Here is a 21,970-nt window from a genome sequence, read left to right on the forward strand (position 1 = left end):
ACCACTTTAAAGCACAAAAGCATATTTGTTGGGGACGTATCACTATCTAAACTACAGTAACCTAGAAGGTCATCAACCCAACAAAATGAAACCCCACAAAAATATCTAAAATGAGGAAAAGGGTATTCAAGGATGACCAACAGGTATACCAAAGTCACTAAAACTCTATACTAAAAAATATACATTTTTATTACAAAGCAAGTTAAAATATCGTAGATTATACATCTAGAGATATCCAAGTTTTATCAATGTCTGCTCAAAAGAGAGGAAAGAATGGGGGGGAAATAATAATAAATAAATAATGACCAAACAATATAAAAAACAAAAAAAAACATACATACCCACAAAAAAAAAATCGGGTGGACTAACAACATTTTCTGCTATTCTTTCTGCTCTTTTGGACAGACATTGATACCCTGGGATACACTAATGTTGTGGACACATTTTTTGTACTCATGTGGACTGTTTAGACTTTGATGAACTGTATCAATATTTGTTAATTTTTTTGTTTTTTCTGATTCATAGATCAAGATTAATATGTAACGCAATTGTTGTTTTTTGAAGCATAGTCCTCAAAAAGTGGTATATCCGTGACACATGTAGACTCAACAAGCAACAAAAGTTACATATGACATGTTGTGCTTTTAGGACTTAAATAGCTCAGATGTATAATTTATATTTTAACTTATTTTTGCTTAGTAAAAAAAGCTTATATTTTTTTGTGACGTTTGTATGCCACTTTGTCATCCTCGAACACCCTTTTCCTAATTTTAGATATTTTTGTAAAGCGGCCAATCATTTGTTTGCTGGAGGGGCCATTACCCAGGATCCCTTGGTGTCAGCATAAACAAATAAATCAGAAGTGACTCATGCAGATAGCAAAGGACGGAGACAGCAGTTAGAAATCAGACTACGTACTTTTGACTGTGGCAAGTTTGCACTATAGAAGTATATGCTTTGTTTATTTTTCATATCAGGAGTTTACAGCCACTTTAATTTAAATATTTAAATTATATTTATATATGTTGAGGGGCGACTTTGTATTACTTGAAAAAATACAAGGCATTTTGTGAATGGCAGCAGTACCGAGTGAGCAACCCACAGTGGTTACTATGCAGATGGGAAGCTGTTCCGTACAGCTCGGGTCTTTCATTTTCTTCTTGAGTGCCCTAGAGCTCCTAAGGTTGGAGAAATCTAATATGCAAATATTAAACCATGGCCATCTATTAGTCATTGAGGCTATCCATCACATTAGGGACCTATAGAAAGCCAGTGGGGCCAGCCCTTATTTTTCATTACCGGCATAGCTCGGTTTACGAATTTAATTCGTTCTGCGGGGCTTTTCGTATAGTGAAAAATTCGTAAAACGAAACGCAGTTTACCATAGGAATGCATTTAAAAGCAATTAATCCATTCCGGAGGTCAGAAAAAAGTAAACGCTACTAAAATACCGCATGTGGTATTTTAGTAGTGACAACCATGTGTTAATGTTTCAACTGTCAGCGGGGTTCCCCACTGACAGCTGAATGTAAAAGAAAGAATTGCCGACAATTAAAAAATTTATTTAAAAAAAGACGTGGGGTCCCCCCCCTCCCATCCATACCAAGCCCTTTGGGTCTGGTATGGATTTTGAGGGGAACTCCCACGCCAAAATTAAAAAAAATGGCATGGGGTCCTCCCCAAAATCCATACCAGACCCTTATCCGAGCATGCAGCCTGGTAGGTCAGGAAAGGGGGGGCCATGTGCCCTCAACATGGGGGGGTGCTTTGGGGCAGGGGGCTCCCCCCCCAAAGCACCTTGTCCCCATGTTGATGGGAACAAGGGCCTCTTCCCCACAACCCTGACTGGTGTTTGTGGGGGTCTGCAGGCGGGGAGGCTTATCGGAATCTGGAAGCCCCCTTTAACAAGGGGGCCCCCCTAACCCGCCCCCCCCATGTGAATGAGTATTGAGTATGGGGTACATGGTTCTGCTACTCATTCACAAAAAACAAAAAGTGTAGTGTGAAAAAAGACAGAACACGGTCTTTGACAAGTCCTTTATTAAAAGAAAAAACTAAAGGAATGTCCCCCGCAGTAGATCCAATTTTGGTGTGGGGGGTCCCCTCAAAACCCATACCAGACCCAAGGGGCTTGTTATGAATGGAGGGGGGCTCCACGACATTGTTTTATTTATTATGGTGCCGGTTTTTAAATGTAATGACCCCTTTTTTTTTTTCACTATAGCTCAGAAATTCAGCTGTCACTTTCCCCCCAGCTAAAAGAAAGAAAGTTTCCTTTTAGTTTATTTCCCGAGTTAAAAGAAACAAAGTTTCCCTTAACTCCGGGGGAAGTGACAGCTAATTCTGTGAGCTATAGTGAAGAAAAAAAAGCAAGCAATTGCATTTAAAAATCGGCACTGACATACACTTTGTATTGCGAAAAAAATTTGTAAATCGAGGCATTGTTTTCAATGGATTTTCATTCATAAACCGAAAATTACATTAACTGAGGCATTCGTAAACCGAGGTACACCTCCAATTTAAGGCCTCCCAGGTACTCTAGAAGATAATGGTGGATATCCCCGGTCCAGGCACCTCTGGGCACTTGTAGAGACAGTCTAACATTAGTTTACATGGGATGATATGAGTACAGGTACTCAGGTGTACCTTCCACATACAAAGCTGCAGTTTTGTTTGCACCAAAAAAAAAATCACAATTTTATTGAACCAATACCTTAAAAATGATAAAACTGAATAACAGTTATTTGCTTCTTTTTCTTATCCAGAGTGGCAGCTAGAGCACAGCTTTTTGAAAGTGCGGGGTCACTGAAACAGTCCACACTTGGGCGGTAAGAATTAAATCCAATTAGGTTCCACAGGCTAAGGTCATTTCATGTATGGCATAGCTGTATTCTGTAAATGTCTGTATGCTATATGTGAGTTTGTTGGCTTCCCAGGCACAGAAAAAAAGTCATAATTTTACGATTGCCCCTAATGCTCTGGATGCAATTCTGTGTGTGTGGAACCCCAGTCATTGTTCGTGGCAGCCAACCAGAATTTTTGGTCAAACCTGCTTTGAAAGAGCGACTGTTGGGGATAATATGTTGCAGTGCTTCCCCTGTACTGTTATTTAGGTGTGTGACACTTCAACATGTAGGGCATGTCATTACCTATGCAAATTTATGCATGTCAATGTATGTACACAGGATAGACATTGTTGTAAATGGTGCTAGTTCACATCTGTGTGATGTGTTGAAGTGTCTTTTTTTTTTTTTTTACGCATCAATGCATTGATTTGGGTCAGTGGACGACAAAGGCAGCTCATAGAAATGCATGGTTGTTGATAATCCATAAACATGTGCTTAGAGAGGCGTGACTCTAGCCTTAAAGTGTATTTCCACTTTTGCAGACCAGTTGGGATAATACCGACTTTATATTTGTTGCATGTTCTCATTTGCATAATTACAAATTGCCTTTTTATCTGTTGAAAACCCTACCTAGCTTTCCCTTACTGTGTAATGTTGAGGAGGGGGAATTATATTTATCACAATTAACCCGGTTTGTACTATGCTGGCAGATCTGATTATCATTTGTAAGCTAAATGTGCACACTGTCTCTCTTTACAAAGAGTGATCTCAAGGTTTGGGTGGTACATTGTATATTAATGCACTTAGAAAGCTCTTTTAAAGAAAGAAAGCTACTCTTACAGTGGGGTCTCCCACACCACAAGAGTTAAATGTTTGTTATATCTAAGGAGTACAGTAACAGCCATTGTTGCTTACCATACATCCCCCAGCTCCAGCGCTCTCCCCTTTTTCCTGAAGCTCTGGTCTGTGGGCTGTCCATCAGCATCATCACATACAATGTATGGCTATTAAATCTGTATTGTACTGTATGTTAAGGAGCATTAGTGAGACAATGGCCAGAAGTGGCTTACAGAGGAGGCTGCAGGAGATTGGTTACACTGCTGAAGAGACCTAGTTGAAATAAGCATTTCTCTTCATTCCAGAACCCCTAGACATAATGGGCATTTAACCCTTGCAGTGTGAGGGACCATATTTTTTTCTAATTCCCTTGAGTTGGGCTGTAAAACCGTTCCTCAACTTGCCCACTGTTTGCACATTGTTATGAACAACAGAGACTGCCTATAGAGTACTATGTGTAGTCTTGCTCCAAAGATAGAACTAAATGGGTGAGAATTTTTTTTTCTAAAATTTATAGGTATGCTGTGTGAATGGGAATCCATAACAAACATATAGGGGGGGTTTCCCAAACTTGAGGGTAAAAGTTGAATACACTTTAATGTTACTGAAATAAAATGGTTAACAGGAAAATGACTCTGACTTAAAATACACAGTGCAGAATGTGTCCGACCACAGGGAGGTCAGAAAGGCATGGGAAATTATTTCTGTGAATGCCAGATATCCATGAATTATTAATATTTGTTTATTCTCACAATTAATTATGTCCTCTGGGAGATATTTCACTTCAAAAACTTCTTTATTCAGAAAAAAAAAATTGCAATGTACTTTAGAATACCATGAAACAAGACAGGGGAGTAATTATATTTAGCTACTAGAGTAGCACATTGTTCACCATGAAGGAGGAGAAAGTTTAAGTTTTTCTTTTTGTTTTTTTTTGGGCATTGAGGTAGCTAATCTCATCTCCAGATAGTCCCCTGTCATCCACTTGCTGAGACTTGCAGTTCCACAGCAGTTGGTGGCCACATAGAGTACATACAGTGGGGATCGAAAGTTTGGGCACCCCAGCTAAAAATTTGTATTAATGTGCATAAAGAAGCCAAGGAAAGATGGAAAAATCTCCAAAAGGCATCAAATTACAGATTAGACATTCTTATAATATGTCAACAAAAGTTAGATTTTATTTCCATCATTTACACTTTCAAAATAACCGAAAACAAAAAATGGCGTCTGCAAAAGTTTGGGCACCCTGCAGAATTTATAGCATGCACTGCCCCCTTTGCAAAGCTGAGACCTGCCAGTGTCATGGATTGTTCTCAATCATCGTCTGGGAAGACCAGGTGATGTCAATCTCAAAGGTTTTAAATGCCCAGACTCATCTGACCTTGCCCCAACAATCAGCACCATGGGTTCTTCTAAGCAGTTGTCTAGAAAACTGAAACTGAAAATAGCTGACGCTCACAAAGCTGGAGAAGGCTATAGGAAGATAGCAAAGCGTTTTCAGATGTCAATATCCTCTGTTCGGAATGTAATTAAGAAATGGCAGTCATCAGGAACAGTGGAAGTTAAAGCAAGATCTGGAAGACCAAGAAAAATATCAGAAAGAACAGCTTGCAGGATTGTGAGAAAAACAATTCAAAACCCACGTTTGACTGCACGATCCGTCCAGAAAGATCTGGCAGACACTGGAGTTGTGGTACACTATTCCACTATAAAGAGATACTTGTACAAATATGGTCTTCATGGAAGAGTCATCAGAAGAAAACCTTTTCTACGTCCTCACCACAAAAATCATCGTTTGAACGTTGCAAATGAACATATAGACAAGCCTGATGCATTTTGGAAACAAGTTCTGTGGAACGATGAGGTTAAAATGGAACTTTTTGGCCGGAATGAGCAAAGGTACGTTTGGAGAAGAAGGGGCACAGAATTTAATGAAAAGAACCTCTGTCCAACTGTTAAGCATGGGGTTGGATCCAACATGCTTTGGGGTTGTGTTGCAGCCAGTGGCACAGGGAACATCTCACGAGTAGAAGGAAAAATGGATTCAATAAAATTTCAGCAAATTTTGGATGGTAACTTGATGTCATCTGTGAAAAAGCTGAAGTTAAAGAGAGGATGGCCTCTACAAATGGATAATGATCCTAAACACACCTCGAAATCCATGGGGGATTACATCAAGAGGAGTAAACTGAAGGTTTTGCCATGGCCTTCACAATCTCCTGACCTCAACATAATTGAAAATCTATGGATAGACCTTAAAAGAGCAGTGCGTGACAGACAGCCCAGAAATCTCAAAGAACTGGAAGACTTTTGTAAAGAAAAATGGGCAAAGATATCTCAAACAAGAATTGAAAGACTCTTGGCTGGCTACAAAAAGCGTTTACAAGCTGTGATACTTGCCAAAGGGGGCAGTACAAGATATTAACTCTGCAGGGTGCCCAAACTTTTGCAGACGCCATTTTTTTGTTTTCTGTTATTTTGAAAGTGTAAATGATGGAAATAAAATCTAACTTTTGTTGACATATTATAAGAATGTGTAATCTGTAATTTGATGCCTTTTGGAGATTTTTCCATCTTTCCTTGGCTTCTTTATGCACATTAATACAAATTTTTAGCTGGGGTGCCCAAACTTTCGATCCCCACTGTACATCTGTCAGCCTGATGAAAAGTAATGTTGTTTTGCTGTATAGCTTCTCCGTAGTTGAAATCAATTCAAAATAATTTCCAGGTCCACATTGCTGCTTAGCTGGGATAACACAACTCACTACACACACTGGGGTTGATTCACTGAATGACAAATAGGCAAAGCTTCACTTTATACAGAACACCTAATCTATTGCATGGAAAATAAAATAAAAGGAGCATTTTTGCTTGCACATGATTGGATGATGGAAATCAGCAGAGCTTCACCGTATTTGCTAAGCTCCAGGGGAAATGAGTGCAACTGCACTTGCAAAGTGCACAGTCTATTTGCCCTTGGTAAATCAACTCCATTGATTCTATCAGGGGCATAGAGCACTATATTTGCACAATATTTTAGTATTTTATGCCACTTTTAATAAATATCATGTTATAAAAGTGTCCTGTTATATAAAGTAGCAATAATCGAGTCAACAAATATTAATAAGTGATTTTGTGTATAGTTGAACTTTACTGAAAGATTGGGGCATTTCTGGGGCCATAATGAAGATGTTTCATTTACTAACTTGCTCTAGAAAAATTGGGGGCTAAATGGTTATCACCTATGCCTTTTTGTCTTGGGTTCAAATCCTACCAGAGATAACAGCTGCATGGGGTCTGAATGTTCTCCTTGTGTCTGTGTGGGTCTGTGCTCCTCTTTCCTTCAAAATCATCCTGGTATGTTATTAGGTACATGACCCTGGAGCGGGTATGTAACGAAACTCGACCTTGCAGTGGCTATGTAACTAGACCAAACTGACCCTGGAGTGGGTGTGTGACCAAACTGACCCTGGAGTGGGCGTGTGACCAAACTGACCCTGGAGTGGGCATGTGACCAAACTGACCCTAGAGTGGGCATGTGACCAAACTGACCCTAGAGTTGGCATGTGACCAAACTGACCCTGGATTGGGCATGTGACCAAACTGACCCTAGAGTGGGTGTGTGACCAAACTGACCCTGGAGTGGGCGTGTGACTAAACTGACCCTGGAGTGGGTGTGTGACCAAACTGACCCTGGAGTGGGTGTGTGACCAAACTGACCCTGGAGTGGGCGTGTGACCAAACTGACCCTGGAGTTGGCGTGTGACCAAACTGACCCTGGAGTTGGCGTGTGACCAAACTGACCCTGGAGTTGGCGTGTGACCAAACTGACCCTGGAGTTGGCGTGTGACCAAACTGACCCTGGAGTGGGCGTGTGACCAAACTGACCCTGGAGTTGGCGTGTGACCAAACTGACCCTGGAGTTGGCGTGTGACCAAACCGACCCTGGAGTGGGCGTGTGACCAAACTGACCCTGGAGTGGGCGTGTGACCAAACTGACCCTGGAGTTGGCGTGTGACCAAACTGACCCTGGAGTGGGCGTGTAACCAAACCGACCCTGGAGTGGGCGTGTGACCAAACTGACCCTGGAGTTGGCGTGTGACCAAACTGACCCTGGAGTTGGCGTGTGACCAAACCGACCCTGGAGTGGGCGTGTGACCAAACTGACCCTGGAGTTGGCGTGTGACCAAACTGACCCTGGAGTTGGCGTGTGACCAAACTGACCCTGGAGTGGGCGTGTGACCAAACTGACCCTGGAGTGGGCGTGTGACCAAACTGACCCTGGAGTGGGCGTGTGACCAAACTGACCCTGGAGTGGGCGTGTAACCAAGCTGACCCTGGAGTGGGCGTGTGACCAAACTGGCCCTGGAGTGGGAGTGTGACCAAACTGACCCTGGAATGAGAGTGTGACCAAACTGGCCCTTGAGTAGGTATACCCACTCCAGGGTCAGTTTTGTCATACACCTACGCCAGAGTCAGTTTGGTCATAACCCACTCCAGGGTCAAACTGGGATGTGTAACCAAACTGAACCTGGAGTGGGTGTATGATCAAACTGTTTTGGAGTGGGGTATGACCAAATTGACCCTGAAGTAGTTGTATGACCAAACTAACCTTGAAGTAGGTGTATGACCAAAGTGACTGTTGAGTAGGTGTGTGACCAAACTGACCCTGGATTGAGGTATGACCAAAGTGACCCTGGATTGGGTATGTAACTAGACTGACCTTGGAGTGGTTGTGTGACAAAACTGACCCTGGAGTGGTTGTGTGACAAAACTGACCCTGGAGTTGATGTATGATGAAACTGACCCTGGAGTGGTTGTGTGACCAAACTGACCCTGGATTGGGAGTGTGACCAAACTGACCCTGGAATGAGAGTGTGACCAAACTGGCCCTTGAGTAGGTATACCCACTCCAGGGTCAGTTTTGTCATACACCTACGCCAGAGTCAGTTTGGTCATAACCCACTCCAGGGTCAAACTGGGATGTGTAACCAAACTGAACCTGGAGTGGGTGTATGACCAAACTGAACCTGAAGTGGGAGTATGACCAAACTGAACCTGGAGTGGGTGTATGATCAAACTGTTTTGGAGTGGGGTATGACCAAATTGACCCTGAAGTAGTTGTATGACCAAACTAACCTTGAAGTAGGTGTATGACCAAAGTGACTGTTGAGTAGGTGTGTGACCAAACTGACCCTGGATTGAGGTATGACCAAAGTGACCCTGGATTGGGTATGTAACTAGACTGACCTTGGAGTGGTTGTGTGACAAAACTGACCCTGGAGTGGTTGTGTGACAAAACTGACCCTGGAGTTGATGTATGATGAAACTGACCCTGGAGTGGTTGTGTGACCAAACTGACCCTGGATTGGGAGTGTGACCAAACTGACCCTGGAGTGACCATGTGAACAAACCGACCCTGGAGTGGGTATACCCACTCCAGGGTCAGTTTGGTTATACACCCATGCCACAGTCAGTTTTGTCATACCCCACTCCAGAGTCAGTTTGGTCACACACCCAATCCAGGGTCAAACTAGAATGTGTAGATGTATGACCAAAGTGACCCTGGAGTAGGTGTGTGATTAAACAGACCCTGGAGTACGGTATGACTAAAGTGACCCTGGATTGGGTGTGTAACCAAACGGACCCTGGAGAGGGTGAATGACAAAACTGACATTGGAGTGGTTGTGTGATGAAACTGACCCTGAAGTGGGTTTGTGATCAAATTTAGCCTAGAGTGGGCATGTGACTAAACTGAGTTAAAGATAGTTATTTAGAGGTTGTAAAATAAATTACCATATCACCCAGTAGATGGCCTCCATTCAGTAGCCAAAAAAGACATGCAAAAAAAGGGGGGAGGTTGTGAAAAGAGATTCACAAAAAAGTGGCTACATAGTGAACAGAATGTGATACTCAGAAAAATTTCCAAAAATTATGCTTTATTACATATACAAATTTGACATTTGGGCAGTCGCCCTGGTTTACCATCACCTCAGTATGAGACAATACACACAGACCTAAAACCATATAAAATGACACCAAGACCGGTCTAAATACATGTGCAACAAAGACAGTGACTACTAGAGTCTAAAGTCTTTGTAGCACTGGCGCACAGGTGAACACTTCCCAAAGGAGGTGTATGCAAAAATTATACCATAGGTATACCATGTAACATGTTGTAAATATGTAGACATGTGCTACTACCAAAACGGTTATATCCCAAGCAGGGAGTTTCAAAAAATTATTATACTATAGATATAAAATATCACATGTATGCAATGCAGCAAGCACAGTATGCGTCAATCAGAGAAACATGCCTCTAGGCCTATATGAGACAAAAAATGAATGTCATATATAAAATGCAGTACATTCCTAAGCCGGCACATGTGGTTGGGGCCCATTCATCTGTAACATAGGCGACTGTTTCCTAGGGCTCTTAAATGAGAATAAGCCCCATTTGTTACCAGGATGGAAGGATAGATGCAAAAGGCAAAATACTGCTTGAAATGGTTTCTTCACCACTGTATGTGGACTACACACCACTTTCTGTAAGGAAAACAAGACAAATCCCAATAGATCTTCTGCCCATTGAGATACATGTGGTATATCCTGTTTCCTATGAAAAGCACCATGATGTCCCCATCCTGTAGTGAAACAGACAATATGTGGAAAGTCACTGGAAGAGCTTTCACTCTATATAAGATATATAGGTCATATCGATCATATAGGACCATATAACTAGTGTCCTGTAACAGTCCACTCACCACCTGCGCAATGGATAAAAGGAGAGGAAGAGATGTCCTTTATAAGTACTGCCTTACAAGGCCAAAGAGGCCAAGGAACCACCGCTGACATCTGCCGACATACCGCGGGTTCCGACCTCTTCTCGGCGCCTGTGCTGCTTAAGCTTGCCTCATGGCATGTGAAGATGGCTTCCTCCTCATAGGTCAGCGTGCGTTCCACCTAGTGCGCATGACCGGAAGTGACGTATCTGACGTATGACGTCAACGCGTTTCGCCGATGGGCGTATCTCACTCAGCTTCGTCAGGACGTAAACTGACCCTGTAGTGAACGTGTGACCAAACTGACCCTGGAGTGGGCATGTGACCAAACTGACCCTGGAGTGGATGTGTGAACAAACTGACCCTGAATTGGGCATGCAACCAAATTGACCCTGAAGTAGGTATACCCACTCCACGATCAGTTTGGTCATACACCCACACCAGAGTGAGTTTGGGAATACCCCACTCCAGAGTCAGTTTGGTTACACACCCATTCCAGGGTCAATTTGGTACCACACTCACTCCAGGGTCAATTTAGTCCCACACCCACTCCAGGGTCAATTTAGCCCCACACCCACTCCAGGGTCAATTTAGTCCCACACCCACTCCAGGTCATTTTGGTCATACACCCACTCCAGGGTCAGTTTGGTCATACAGCCACTCTAGGGTCAGTTTGGTCCCACACCCACTCCAGGTCATTTTGGTCATACACCCACTCCAGGGTCAAGTTGGGATGTGTAACCAAAGTGAACCTTGAGTGGGTTTATAGCCAAACTGACCCTGAAGCAGGTGTATGACCAAGCTGACCCTAGAGTGGCTGTATGACCAAACTGACCCTTGAATTGGTATGAGACCAAAGTGACTGACTCTGGAGTGGGGTATGACCAAAATGACCCTGGATTGGGTGTGTAACCAAACAGACCCTGAAGTAGGTTTATAACCAAATGGCCCCTCGAGTGTGTGAGTGACCAGGTGACCCTTGGGTAGGTGTGTGACAAAACTGACCCTGGAGTAAGTATATGACCAAACTGACCCTGGAGTAGGTGTATGAATAAACTGACCCTGGAGTTGGTGTATGAATAAACTGACCCTGGAGTTGGTGTATGACCAAACTGACCCCAGAATGGGTATGTGATCAGCATTTTCAATGGCAGCCTCATATTTCCGTCAGTACAGGTTTACTTCAAAATGTAGGCAGAAGGAGGGTCCAAACCACACTAAAAAACTTGTAATCCTATTTATACTATACAGCTGTATATTACAGCACAGGTTGTAGGATGTACAACACAATGTACAGTTCAAATGTTTTGCAAGGTTTCTATGTATGTGTTTTGTTTTTGTGTTTCTGCATGTGTTCGTAGAGTTGCTATTTATGTGTATGAAGCACAGGAGAATAAACTTCCTTGTTGCAGCCAGTTTTATTTTCTTAACTGCAGTAAAATGTCAGACGGTATATTTCTAATTTTATTATAGTAAAAATGCTTACTGTACGGTATGTATAGAGCAATATTTCCATTCAGTTTTGCTGAAGATAAACAGCACAGTGTTTTACACTATAAATATAAAATTGTATTGTGCATGTAGATAACTTTATTATATATTTTCATTTTTGAACTAACTTTTATTTTTACCTGTCATTTTTAAGGCAAGCAAAAGCAATGTACTCATGTAAGGCAGAACACAGCCATGAGCTCTCCTTCCCCCAGGGGGCGATATTCACTAACGGTAAGTCTGCTCTTCTATACCAGATCACTTGTGCTCGTGGTAATTCTGCCTTCTATTCAGTGTTACATAGTCAACATTTATTTTCTTTGATCTGTTCTGTTAAATTCCATCTTCTATATCATTTTCTTCTTCATTTCAGTATGATTATGAACACCTCACTTATTCTTATAGTTCCTCTTCTGATCTATTCTTCTTAAATTGGAGCAGATTTTGTGTTAGTGTCTGTAGAGGTTTTGCAGTTTTTAGAGAAGGAGTACTCAAGACAAAACACGCAGTTAAACAATAGGTAATCACAATGAATAGTTAACTTGCTATTTTTTTGGATGAGCTATTTAAAAATACATTGTAGAAAAATAAATATGAAATACAATATACATAAATAAAATTTTACTTTAGTTAAATAACATTTTTTACTTTTCAACTTTAGTTGTATTACTTACAAGTAATGAAATATGTCACATGATGTGCAGGCTGCTAGATTCTGTAGAAATCTTCATTGCCGGGGTGTCCTGTCCTCTTCCTGATGCTGAACTTCCAGTGCTGCTGAGGTTAACAGCTTTAGGTCTCTGGGATCACCTGCACTAAAGATGATCTGACAGGGACACGCCCCGTCTTGCCCTCTCCTCCATTGAGAAGTTCTTTCACTGGTTACACTGCTTGTAACACAATCTGTGAATGGGGGAAAGACTCCCGTGACTGACCAGATTCTTCACCATTCACAGATCTAGTTTCTTTTTTTCTCAGTGGAGGAGAGGGCAGGAGGGAACTTGTCTCCATTAAATTATCTTCAGTACAGATGAGCTAAAGCTGTTGACATCACACCACAGGTCACACACTTCATTGCCACTTCCACCTAGAGCCCTGATAGGGCACTCAAGCGCTTCCTCAACCTTTTGCCAAAAGAACTTTGCTACAGGATGGTCTACACTTGAATTGCTGTGTATACCCTCACCTGTGGCTATAGCAAAGAGCAAGTGAAAGGGAGCCACAGAAAAACTTCACAAAAACATTTGCTCTGCCAAAGGTCCACTAAGCAACCTCAGAGTGGCAATGATTCCCTTGCATTGGAGAAGGAACCAATATTAACTCTGGTTTCTGCATCCAATTCAAGTTCTACTTCAGGCATTCAACAAGTGACCTACCTGACAAAAGCAGAATTTTCTGCATCTATTTCACAATTCCCTGAACAAACTAATGGCCTTAATACAGCCTATGCTGTCCAGGGCTACAAAGTGCCCCATCTCCAGCTCCTCTGTTGGATCTCAATATGCCTGCCCTGGATGTTGCTGACGCAGAAGGGAATGATGATGGTATAGAAGCAGTATTAGAGGAGGCTTCTTAATACCATGCTTGCTAATGTAGATAAATGCACTATTGCTGTGTGCAGCTTTGGTACACTACTTGCAGTACTTGATTCTCCTCCATCTTGCCAAGCCCCTTTGGATACAAAGAGACCTGCATAATCTATAAAGACATTCCCAATTCATGAACAAATAGATTTGGCAATCTGTGATGCCTGGACCACGCCAGAAAGGATTTTCTTTCCCCAAAAAATCTTTTCCATGAACTCTTTTTCCATTGGATAGAGTTTGGCAAAGTGGTCTGTGCCTGTAGTTGATTTTGCCATCTCAGTCTTAAACAAATATCTCAGCTAGGAAGTTTAAGATTCTCCTAAAGGCTCTCTTTACTTATGCAAGCCCAGTCCTGAAACCAGCTCTTGATGCAATTTCAGTATATCAAACTGTAGCAAACTGGATTAGAACACTGAAAAACCAACACGATCTTGTTTTTTAGGACCGTACTTTAACAGAGCAATAACATAAGACAAATTTCCAGAATTACGCTAATCTCCATTACCATGTGCAGAATCTTGTGGCTCATAGGAGTTATAGTTATAGTTTGCCTCTCTCTGAGTCACATACATCCCAGACCTTTGGGGTCAATTAGTGGTTTCAAGGGGTACAAAATGCAGAACTATCCTCCTCACCGCTTTCTTCTCTCAAATCAACCAAAAACTGCCCAAGGACAGTGAGATTTGAAGAATGCTCTAAACCATCCCTTGACCCAGGGAGTAGTTGTGCCAGTACCCCCTCAAGACAGGATAAAAGGTTTCTATTCAAACCTGTTAATGGTACAAAACCCCAGTGGGGAAGCAGCAGTTTATTCACAAGCACATTACCCTTCCTTTCTGTATAAGCCCAGTGGTGGTATTCATCCTATTCCCTAAACAAATTCCCTTAAATTCCAAAATTTGTAGACCCCCAAGATGCCTTTTTGCATATCCACATTTATCCACCTCACCAAAGCTTTCTGCACTTTGCAGTAGCAGACAGTCATTACCAATTTTCCTAGCACCTCTTCTTGCCATTCCATGAATTCAGGGCATACAGGTCACAAATTATCTAGATTAACTTCCCATGAACAATTCCTTTCCCCTTCAGTTGTCAACAAATGTTCATAGGACAATTCAGCTGCTCCAGGCCTTTGCTTGGGTGATCAATTTTCAAAAATCTGCCTTCCAACCCTCTCTTTGCCTGGAATACCTGGGTCTGGTCATGGACACATCCCAAACAAAGGACTTCCTTCCAAACAACAGATCAGTCAGAGTTTTCTGTGCATTCTGGCACCAGGCCTCTGTAGCCCAGCTGTGTAAGTCTGCCACCTAGCTCTCTGTTCATACTTTTTCAAAGTTCAAATTGGTGGATGTCCAGTCTTCTGTACAGCGGCACTTTTTGGCCTTTTGACCATTTTTTTTGTTAGGCCTCTTGGCACATTTCTTTTTGTCTAATTGTTGCCCATCCTTCTCATTCATTGCTTGAGGATGTCCCAAGTTCATGAATGCTTTGCCTGTGTCTTGTACTGTACGATTAAGAAAAGAGGAATTTTAACTTACCAATAAATTCCATATCTCTGAGTACAGTACAAGACTCAGGCCACCCTTCCTTTCTATTCCTTGGTTACCCTGCATCACCTGAAATTATTAGCCTATAACCCAGGTTCTATTAATAATTTGTCTGTGTCCTGTACTGTACTCCAAGATTTTACAGGTAGCTCAAAATTCCTCTTTTTAAAGCCTTTCCAATAAAAACAAAAACAAAGACAACTATAAAGAGACAAACAATATGAAACCTGATTTTGAACTTTTAACTTGATTGTTTTAGCCAGTTTCACATGTCAAATCATATTAATCTTCATCTTTTCCATGTTACCCAGTGCACAGATCTGTGGAGCCAGGATGGTTAAAGGCTACCTACGAGGGCAAGACCGGATTAGTTCCAGAGAATTATGTGGTCTACCTCTGATGATCTTGGTGGAAAGCTGTATTTTCATGGTATCCATGGTGACAAATAAGAAGCAAATATAGCGATGAGCCAGATGAAGGAGGGTGTAGGCTTTTGCATGCCTCTATGGTTGAAGGACGCTTTGGAAGGGTAGCCCATAAAGACTTGTTAAAAAAGACTTTACTTTTACATGGATACTGTATACAATCATATGGTCATGTTTCTACATTTTTGTCCAAAAGTGACCAGAAGCTTAAGAGATTTGGTACTTAGTTCAAGGTGGAATTGCACTGATCCCATTATCCGGTACCTGACCCACTCGGACGTTGTCCTCTGAATGACATGGATTGTGAGGGTAGATTGTTGACCTAAGTGCATATTCTTTGCATTAGTAATTTACATTTTAAATAACTATATTTTATCTTCACTTTGTATGTACAAGTGGGTATTTAAATATGATTTAATTTGCCAACAAATCACAAAATGTGCCCTCCATGAAGGCTATAGGTATTGATGTGTGTAAGATTTCATTTTAATGCAAACGTCTTGTCTCTCTGTAGAAGATTCTGTGACCAGTCATGTTCTCTGCAATATATACTGTATACACCATCACATTTCACAGATTATAACTTCTTTTGTAGAGCTCCTTGGACCCCTCTATACCTTTGTGTTCTAATATGCAAATAGTGACAGCTTTTGTGGATGCTGGCTCATGCCTGTCCCCTCCAGTGCCTTACTACTGGGCCAGCCTCATCCAACCAATATGCGAAAAGCATAATAATCGGTGAGCCAAAGCCTGAACAGCGTGAGGACACCTTCTGTACCTTCTATACATTCTATAATTTCCATGTCTACGTTATAGCCAGAGGTTTACATATAACTTACTATAGCCAGTTCAACTGGATAAGTAAGAATTTCTGCCATTAAGGACCAGAACTGTAGAACAAAGTAACCTAGTGCCGAAGAGCTGAAAAGGCCCTACTGGTAAGTAAAATCAACTCCTTGAGCAGGGGAGGTGATCTTCACGCGGCTAAGGATATTGCACTACCTACTTGTGGCACCATGAGAAAATACTGCACCTAGGGCTGTTTTGCTTGTGTGTTCATTAGGCTTTTCCATTTAATAGCATCTTTTTGAATTATCAGCCATGGAAGGCTGAAGAAAGCTTACCAGTTGACTGCATGTCATATCCTTAACTTGGATTATCCCTCTTTGACAAATTGGGTAATGCTTTGGTATTACCTTGTTTCATCTGCTATATCATCTGATAATTCCATAAAGAGATAATGACAAAAAATTTCCTGTAAAGTTTGCCAAACATGTACTGAGGGATGACCAATCCCCAGACAATTCAAACTCGTATATAAAATATAATACATCAGCTGATTTAGTAACTGAGTGTGTTATGGTACAGAGTAATCTCTGTATGTTCAAAGATATTCCTGCCCATGAACTTCCTATCCGTTCTGGGAATATCCCCTACTGTTAGAGGTTTAATTTGTACACCCTGAGCACAGAGCCCAGCATAATGCACCCAATATTTAAGTTAGACCCCTTTTTGTCTGATATCCATTTTCCATGCTCTTTTCGCAGGATGTAGTTATCATCACAAAGATATTGTAGCCCTGTTTTGGGAGGGGGGGTTATAGGAAATTGCTGTCTCCAAACAGAATATTGCACTAAACCTGTATTTAAATAAGAGAACCAGAACCTTCGCTAATTGGAAGAGTGGGTATGATAATAAAGTTGGCATCGTCTCTACCCAGAACTGGGACTTTGTGAACAGAGGGGATTCACTTCCTGGGAAATTAACCAGTAAATTATTCAGTGCAACTGGGAGCAGAGGAACTACGGCAACCAGCATATAACATTAACCATATGTATATATATGCACACCAGCATGGAAATCATACAAGATTTATCTAAGAAAAGATTAATAACAGTACATTAGTGCATTACATTAATAACAGTAGTTATTAATAAAGATACCTCCAGATGAATGTTGCAGCAAAGTTCAGTTGCAGGGGCCCCTGAGGATGATTGCAATGTGGAAACCACCCTGGTGCTGGAGACCTGAAGACAAGATTAGTGGTGATGGGGAGATCCTCCAACCGGAATCCAGCCAGCATGGAACTCAGCTTCTCACCAGCAGAAACTGTGAACTCAGAGTCAGCCTATCTACTCTGTGTCTTAGTCCCTAATAGCTTTTAATCTAATTCTAAACTGGCTCTCTAACTATCAAGTGGCTGTCAGATGCCTAAACTGGCTCTAGCTTGTGCTGGTTATTGATCCCTGGGCAACAAAAATAACAGGAGCTGTATATAAACTCTATTGCAATAGACAGGTTCACCTACTAACATACAGCAAGTTGATCACTACACACACACCGTATCACAGACTTAGCTATCTGGTATAGCATTGTGAGATAACAACAAGGGAACAGATATACTTCTGTCACCAGTTTTTAGATATTATGAATACCCAGAAGCTATGGGCAACAATAGTAAACTATTAAACATAGGAGCACTTGCCTAATAACCCCTACTTCTGGCCTGGATTCAGCAGCACTTTTTCTATTTACAGGACAAACAACTATTTACAAATACAGACAGTAGAGGGTAGAAGACATCAAAAACATACAATATCTGCTTCATGCACAAAGACATGTTTGATTATTTTTCTAGTGTGATTTTGAGCCTCTCTCTTCTCTGTGCCTCAGTCAGCTGCCTGTGCCTGAGCCAATATTACCCCACCCCAGCCAGAGGCTCCCCAGCCATTTGTGGCTGTCAGTTGCCTTGTTGCTTGTAGCAATTTTTCAGTAAATGCTTGCCTTTTCTTGATGCTTGAGTCCATCCACACTAACATTTTTGTCATTTTAATGAAGTTGCTAACAATATTGTTGACAAAGGTTTTAAGGTGCTATTATTTATGCTGTGGTTTACCACCTCTTGGCGTTTTTTAATGTCTTACATTTTTTTTAAAATTAGGACATTGCTAAGGAATAAAGAAGACTTGTAATGAAGGAACATAGAGGGTGCAGTTTCTGATCTTCTTCTAAAAATGCTAGTTCCTTGGCTATCTGACACCAATACTTTCCAAGTCACTGACTATGAATGAGCATATTAGAAAGTTAGAGTGAAGTACATGCATCTTATCTGTATACCTACAGTCAATGGATTATTGTAAAGCAGGCAACTAGCTTTTTTCAGAAGGAGAGTTTAACTATGGCAATCTCATTATCCTTTCAGAACAGGTTTTACATGAAACATTCCTTTTGCTATCCCATATAACAGTGCCTATGCATAGAGGCCATTGTAGACCCTTTATTGCTCCCTCTTTTATGTCACAGTGTTCTAGCAATCCCTAGGTAGCAGCTGTGAAAGCTCAGTCTGTGTTCAGTCTGCCTGAATACAATAACATCATTCCCACCTTTTAGGTTGGCTGGAAATAATATTTTTTGTTCCATTTGCAGTCAGTGAGCTCAGTCAATAGAAAATAACAATTCTAGCTAAGAAGCGACAGAAGGATGAAGGAAGGTAAAGTGAAAGTGGGTTTGTGCACAGTTTTCTCAGCTGCCATCCATACAGATTGCTAGAGAGTTATGATATGAAAGTGCAACTACACTGCATCTGAGCACCACAAACCAAAAACACTATTTCATTCATTTGTGATACTCAAAGTAGATTCACCCATCCATCCATGTCTCTATGCTTTATTTTGCTTAGAAATCACTTTGAAAAACATCCCCTTTCGCATTAGTGGCTGTGGCCATCTTGAGTAAAGGCAGCTGATTCATGTTGTCCTTACTTCCTGGAATCCAGCCCCTCCAGTCTAACCCTGCCCTTAGCTCAGGCGTGCAGGCAGGAGAGTGTGCTTAGCTGAGAAAACAGCTCCTCTCCTTCTGAAAACTCCTGGGATGTATAACATCATTTGCCCAGGCCAGAAACCAGGAAGTAATTGCAGAAATGTAAAAAAAAATAAATTTAAAACAAGCCAATATGATATAATTTCCTATCTATTTACTAACTCTAGCAGCAAAAGGTTTAAAAATAGTCAATGCTGATTATGCTAGTGAAGTTCCGCATGAAGGAGGGAACAATAAACAGCTTACAATAGCCTCTATGCAGAAGTACAAAGGAAATGGCTAAAGTCACTTTAGGATGGTAGGCAGACTAGTGTATCTGCTACATGTGCTACACATATTCAACTCAGACCTCCTTTCAGACACTTAGGGGATCATTTATTATGGAAAGCAGATATTGCCATCCGCTCCCCATTATACTTGGCAGGACTACAACTTACTGTGATTTTCTTTTTGCAGCCCAATCATAATCTGCAGGTTTCAGTATAGAGCAGAACTTTTTGATTGGAGGATAGCTGATTACATGACTTTAAATGTTTTTTTTTTTTTTTCATTTTCATTGCAGAGTCCTGAAGCCAGATGAGTGCAATGCACATTTGTGGTGGTCTTTTTTTAAGCAGGGGTATAACCACTGCTTTGTGAATTTACGCCTTTGTGATATATGTTTTACCTGTTAGATACCATGTGGCAGAACTTTATTGTGCCCATGCCATGTCCAGATGTGCCTCACAGCACACTGCATGTGGCAGCAAAACTGAACTCAGGACTGAATTTATATTTCCTTTTCAGTTAGGCCACTATCTTGGGCCATATTTTCCTACCCCAGTCACTTATTTACCTGTAGTATTATCAAAATATTAAAGATCAGATGCCATTATTTTCTTGCTTGTGTCAGTAAATCTAGAACCAATGACCTAGAGCCCATTCACACTATTGCGGTGAGGTGCCCTGCCAGAAGTGGTACATGTACATTTTTGGTGCATTAAGCAAGCCCATTTTCCCCCATTAGTACCCCACTGTGCAGTTTAGGAGTTTAGTTATAAGTATATGGAGCCAAAGTGGGTGAAATTTAAGCACATAATAGACTACTCCACCAACTACCCTGAAATACTGCATAGATGCCAACAATGAACACCCAGCTAGATGGTACTGGCACACAGGGGGCAATCTGGAACTTGTGATATACCCAAGATTTTGTTACATTTAACAGCATGATGTATGTTTGCCACGCAAAAAGCCAGCCCTGTCCAAAATGTTAAAGTGTAAGTCCAGTCAAAACTTTTTTTTACTAGAGTGGAGAAGGATTAGAATACCTATCAGGCATGAACTACTATCCAGGGATTCATAAGAGAGAATTCTCCATAACTACATTCATGGTGACCACATAAAAAGAACTCACTATGGCCAACCTGGCCAGACCCAATATCTGTGTGCAGTAAATAGATGGTGCTGCAGTCAGGGCTCCCGCATGCCCTTTGTACTCAACTAAAAAGTAAATACTCATCCTTGGGCTTTTAAATTTTCTTTATTAGACACCTGGGTAAAAGTCGCAGATGCAACAGGTCTAACATGTTTCAGCCACAAATGGCTTTCCATCCCAGTTGAATGCTAATTGATGAGCCAAACCACAGCTCCAAACCAAACAGTGTAAACATTACAAAACAATATTAGCACACAATAAAATCAGTAGACACATAGTATAAATATTTAAAAACAAAACTATAGTTACGGTGATAATGGTTTCATGAGACAGGATAGCAGTAAAAACTGACAGGGGTTCTAATCCTTCCCTACTCTATCCAAAACAAAAACAAAAAAAATGCTTTAGCTGGACTTACACTTCAATAAATGTAGATCTTATAAGTTGGTGAACATAATTTGGTTTTTAAGACAATTTTTTATTTTTTGGGGATGGTGGTGGGGAGGGGCACCACATCAAGTCTCTACAACGGATGTACCCGTAAAAAATCATGGAGGACAAATGTGGACTTTGTTGGACAATGTCACCACCTGCAGGATGGGAGGTGTAACATTAATTATAAAAACTATTCAGATCAACACAGCTTTCATTGTATAAACCACTGAGGATTTTTTTTAAATGCAGCCTTTCTTTGTTCACATGGAAATTATTACTTCTGTGTTTTCAGATTTAGAGGCTCTCAAAACTTTGATTTCCATTAACCCACACATACAATTTAATTTTATATAAATATAAATTGCTATCTTTGTAAATAATTGTACCTGAAAACACGCTGTACATATATTCCTATGTATAAAATGTTATGTATAAGTTGTTGAATAAAACCATATTTATAAGCTGGAAAGTTGTAATGGTGACATTTGGAACATATTGTTGTATCTATCTAGTCAGCACATAAAGCCTAGTTAAGCTGTTTAAAGTGGTAGTAAACACCACTTGGACACTTATAATTAAGGCTTACCTGTAGGTACAAGGAATGGTTCCTAAAAAAAAAAAAGAGACCCAAGATTGAGCCCTGAGGAACACTGAACTTGACTGGATCAACTTCAGACTGCAATCCGCTAAAAGAAACAATGTGACAGCGATCAGTAAAATATGACTTAACAACTTGAGCTCCGGAAGGTTTAACTGGTAATTGCGTGGCTGTGAAACACTGT

The 21,970-nt window shown here is 41.1% G+C and overlaps 1 protein-coding gene across 1 annotated transcript in view; it reads left to right on the forward strand.

Moving 5' to 3' along the window:
- Positions 1-21,657, forward strand: part of ARHGAP42 (Rho GTPase activating protein 42) — a 470,299-nt gene extending 448,642 nt beyond the window's left edge. Inside the window, exons 22-24 of the mRNA XM_089687254.1 lie at positions 2,766-2,828; positions 12,111-12,190; positions 15,404-21,657. Coding sequence (XP_089543380.1) covers positions 2,766-2,828; positions 12,111-12,190; positions 15,404-15,492 — 232 coding nt within the window. The 3' untranslated portion in view covers positions 15,493-21,657. The remainder of the gene's footprint in view (positions 1-2,765; positions 2,829-12,110; positions 12,191-15,403) is intronic.
- The last annotated feature ends 313 nt before the right edge of the window (positions 21,658-21,970 follow it).

This window comes from Staurois parvus, unplaced genomic scaffold, assembly GCF_062004578.1.
Source record: "Staurois parvus isolate SC_StPar_1 unplaced genomic scaffold, SC_StPar_1.0 ptg000422l, whole genome shotgun sequence".
Lineage (NCBI taxonomy): Eukaryota > Metazoa > Chordata > Amphibia > Anura > Ranidae > Staurois > Staurois parvus.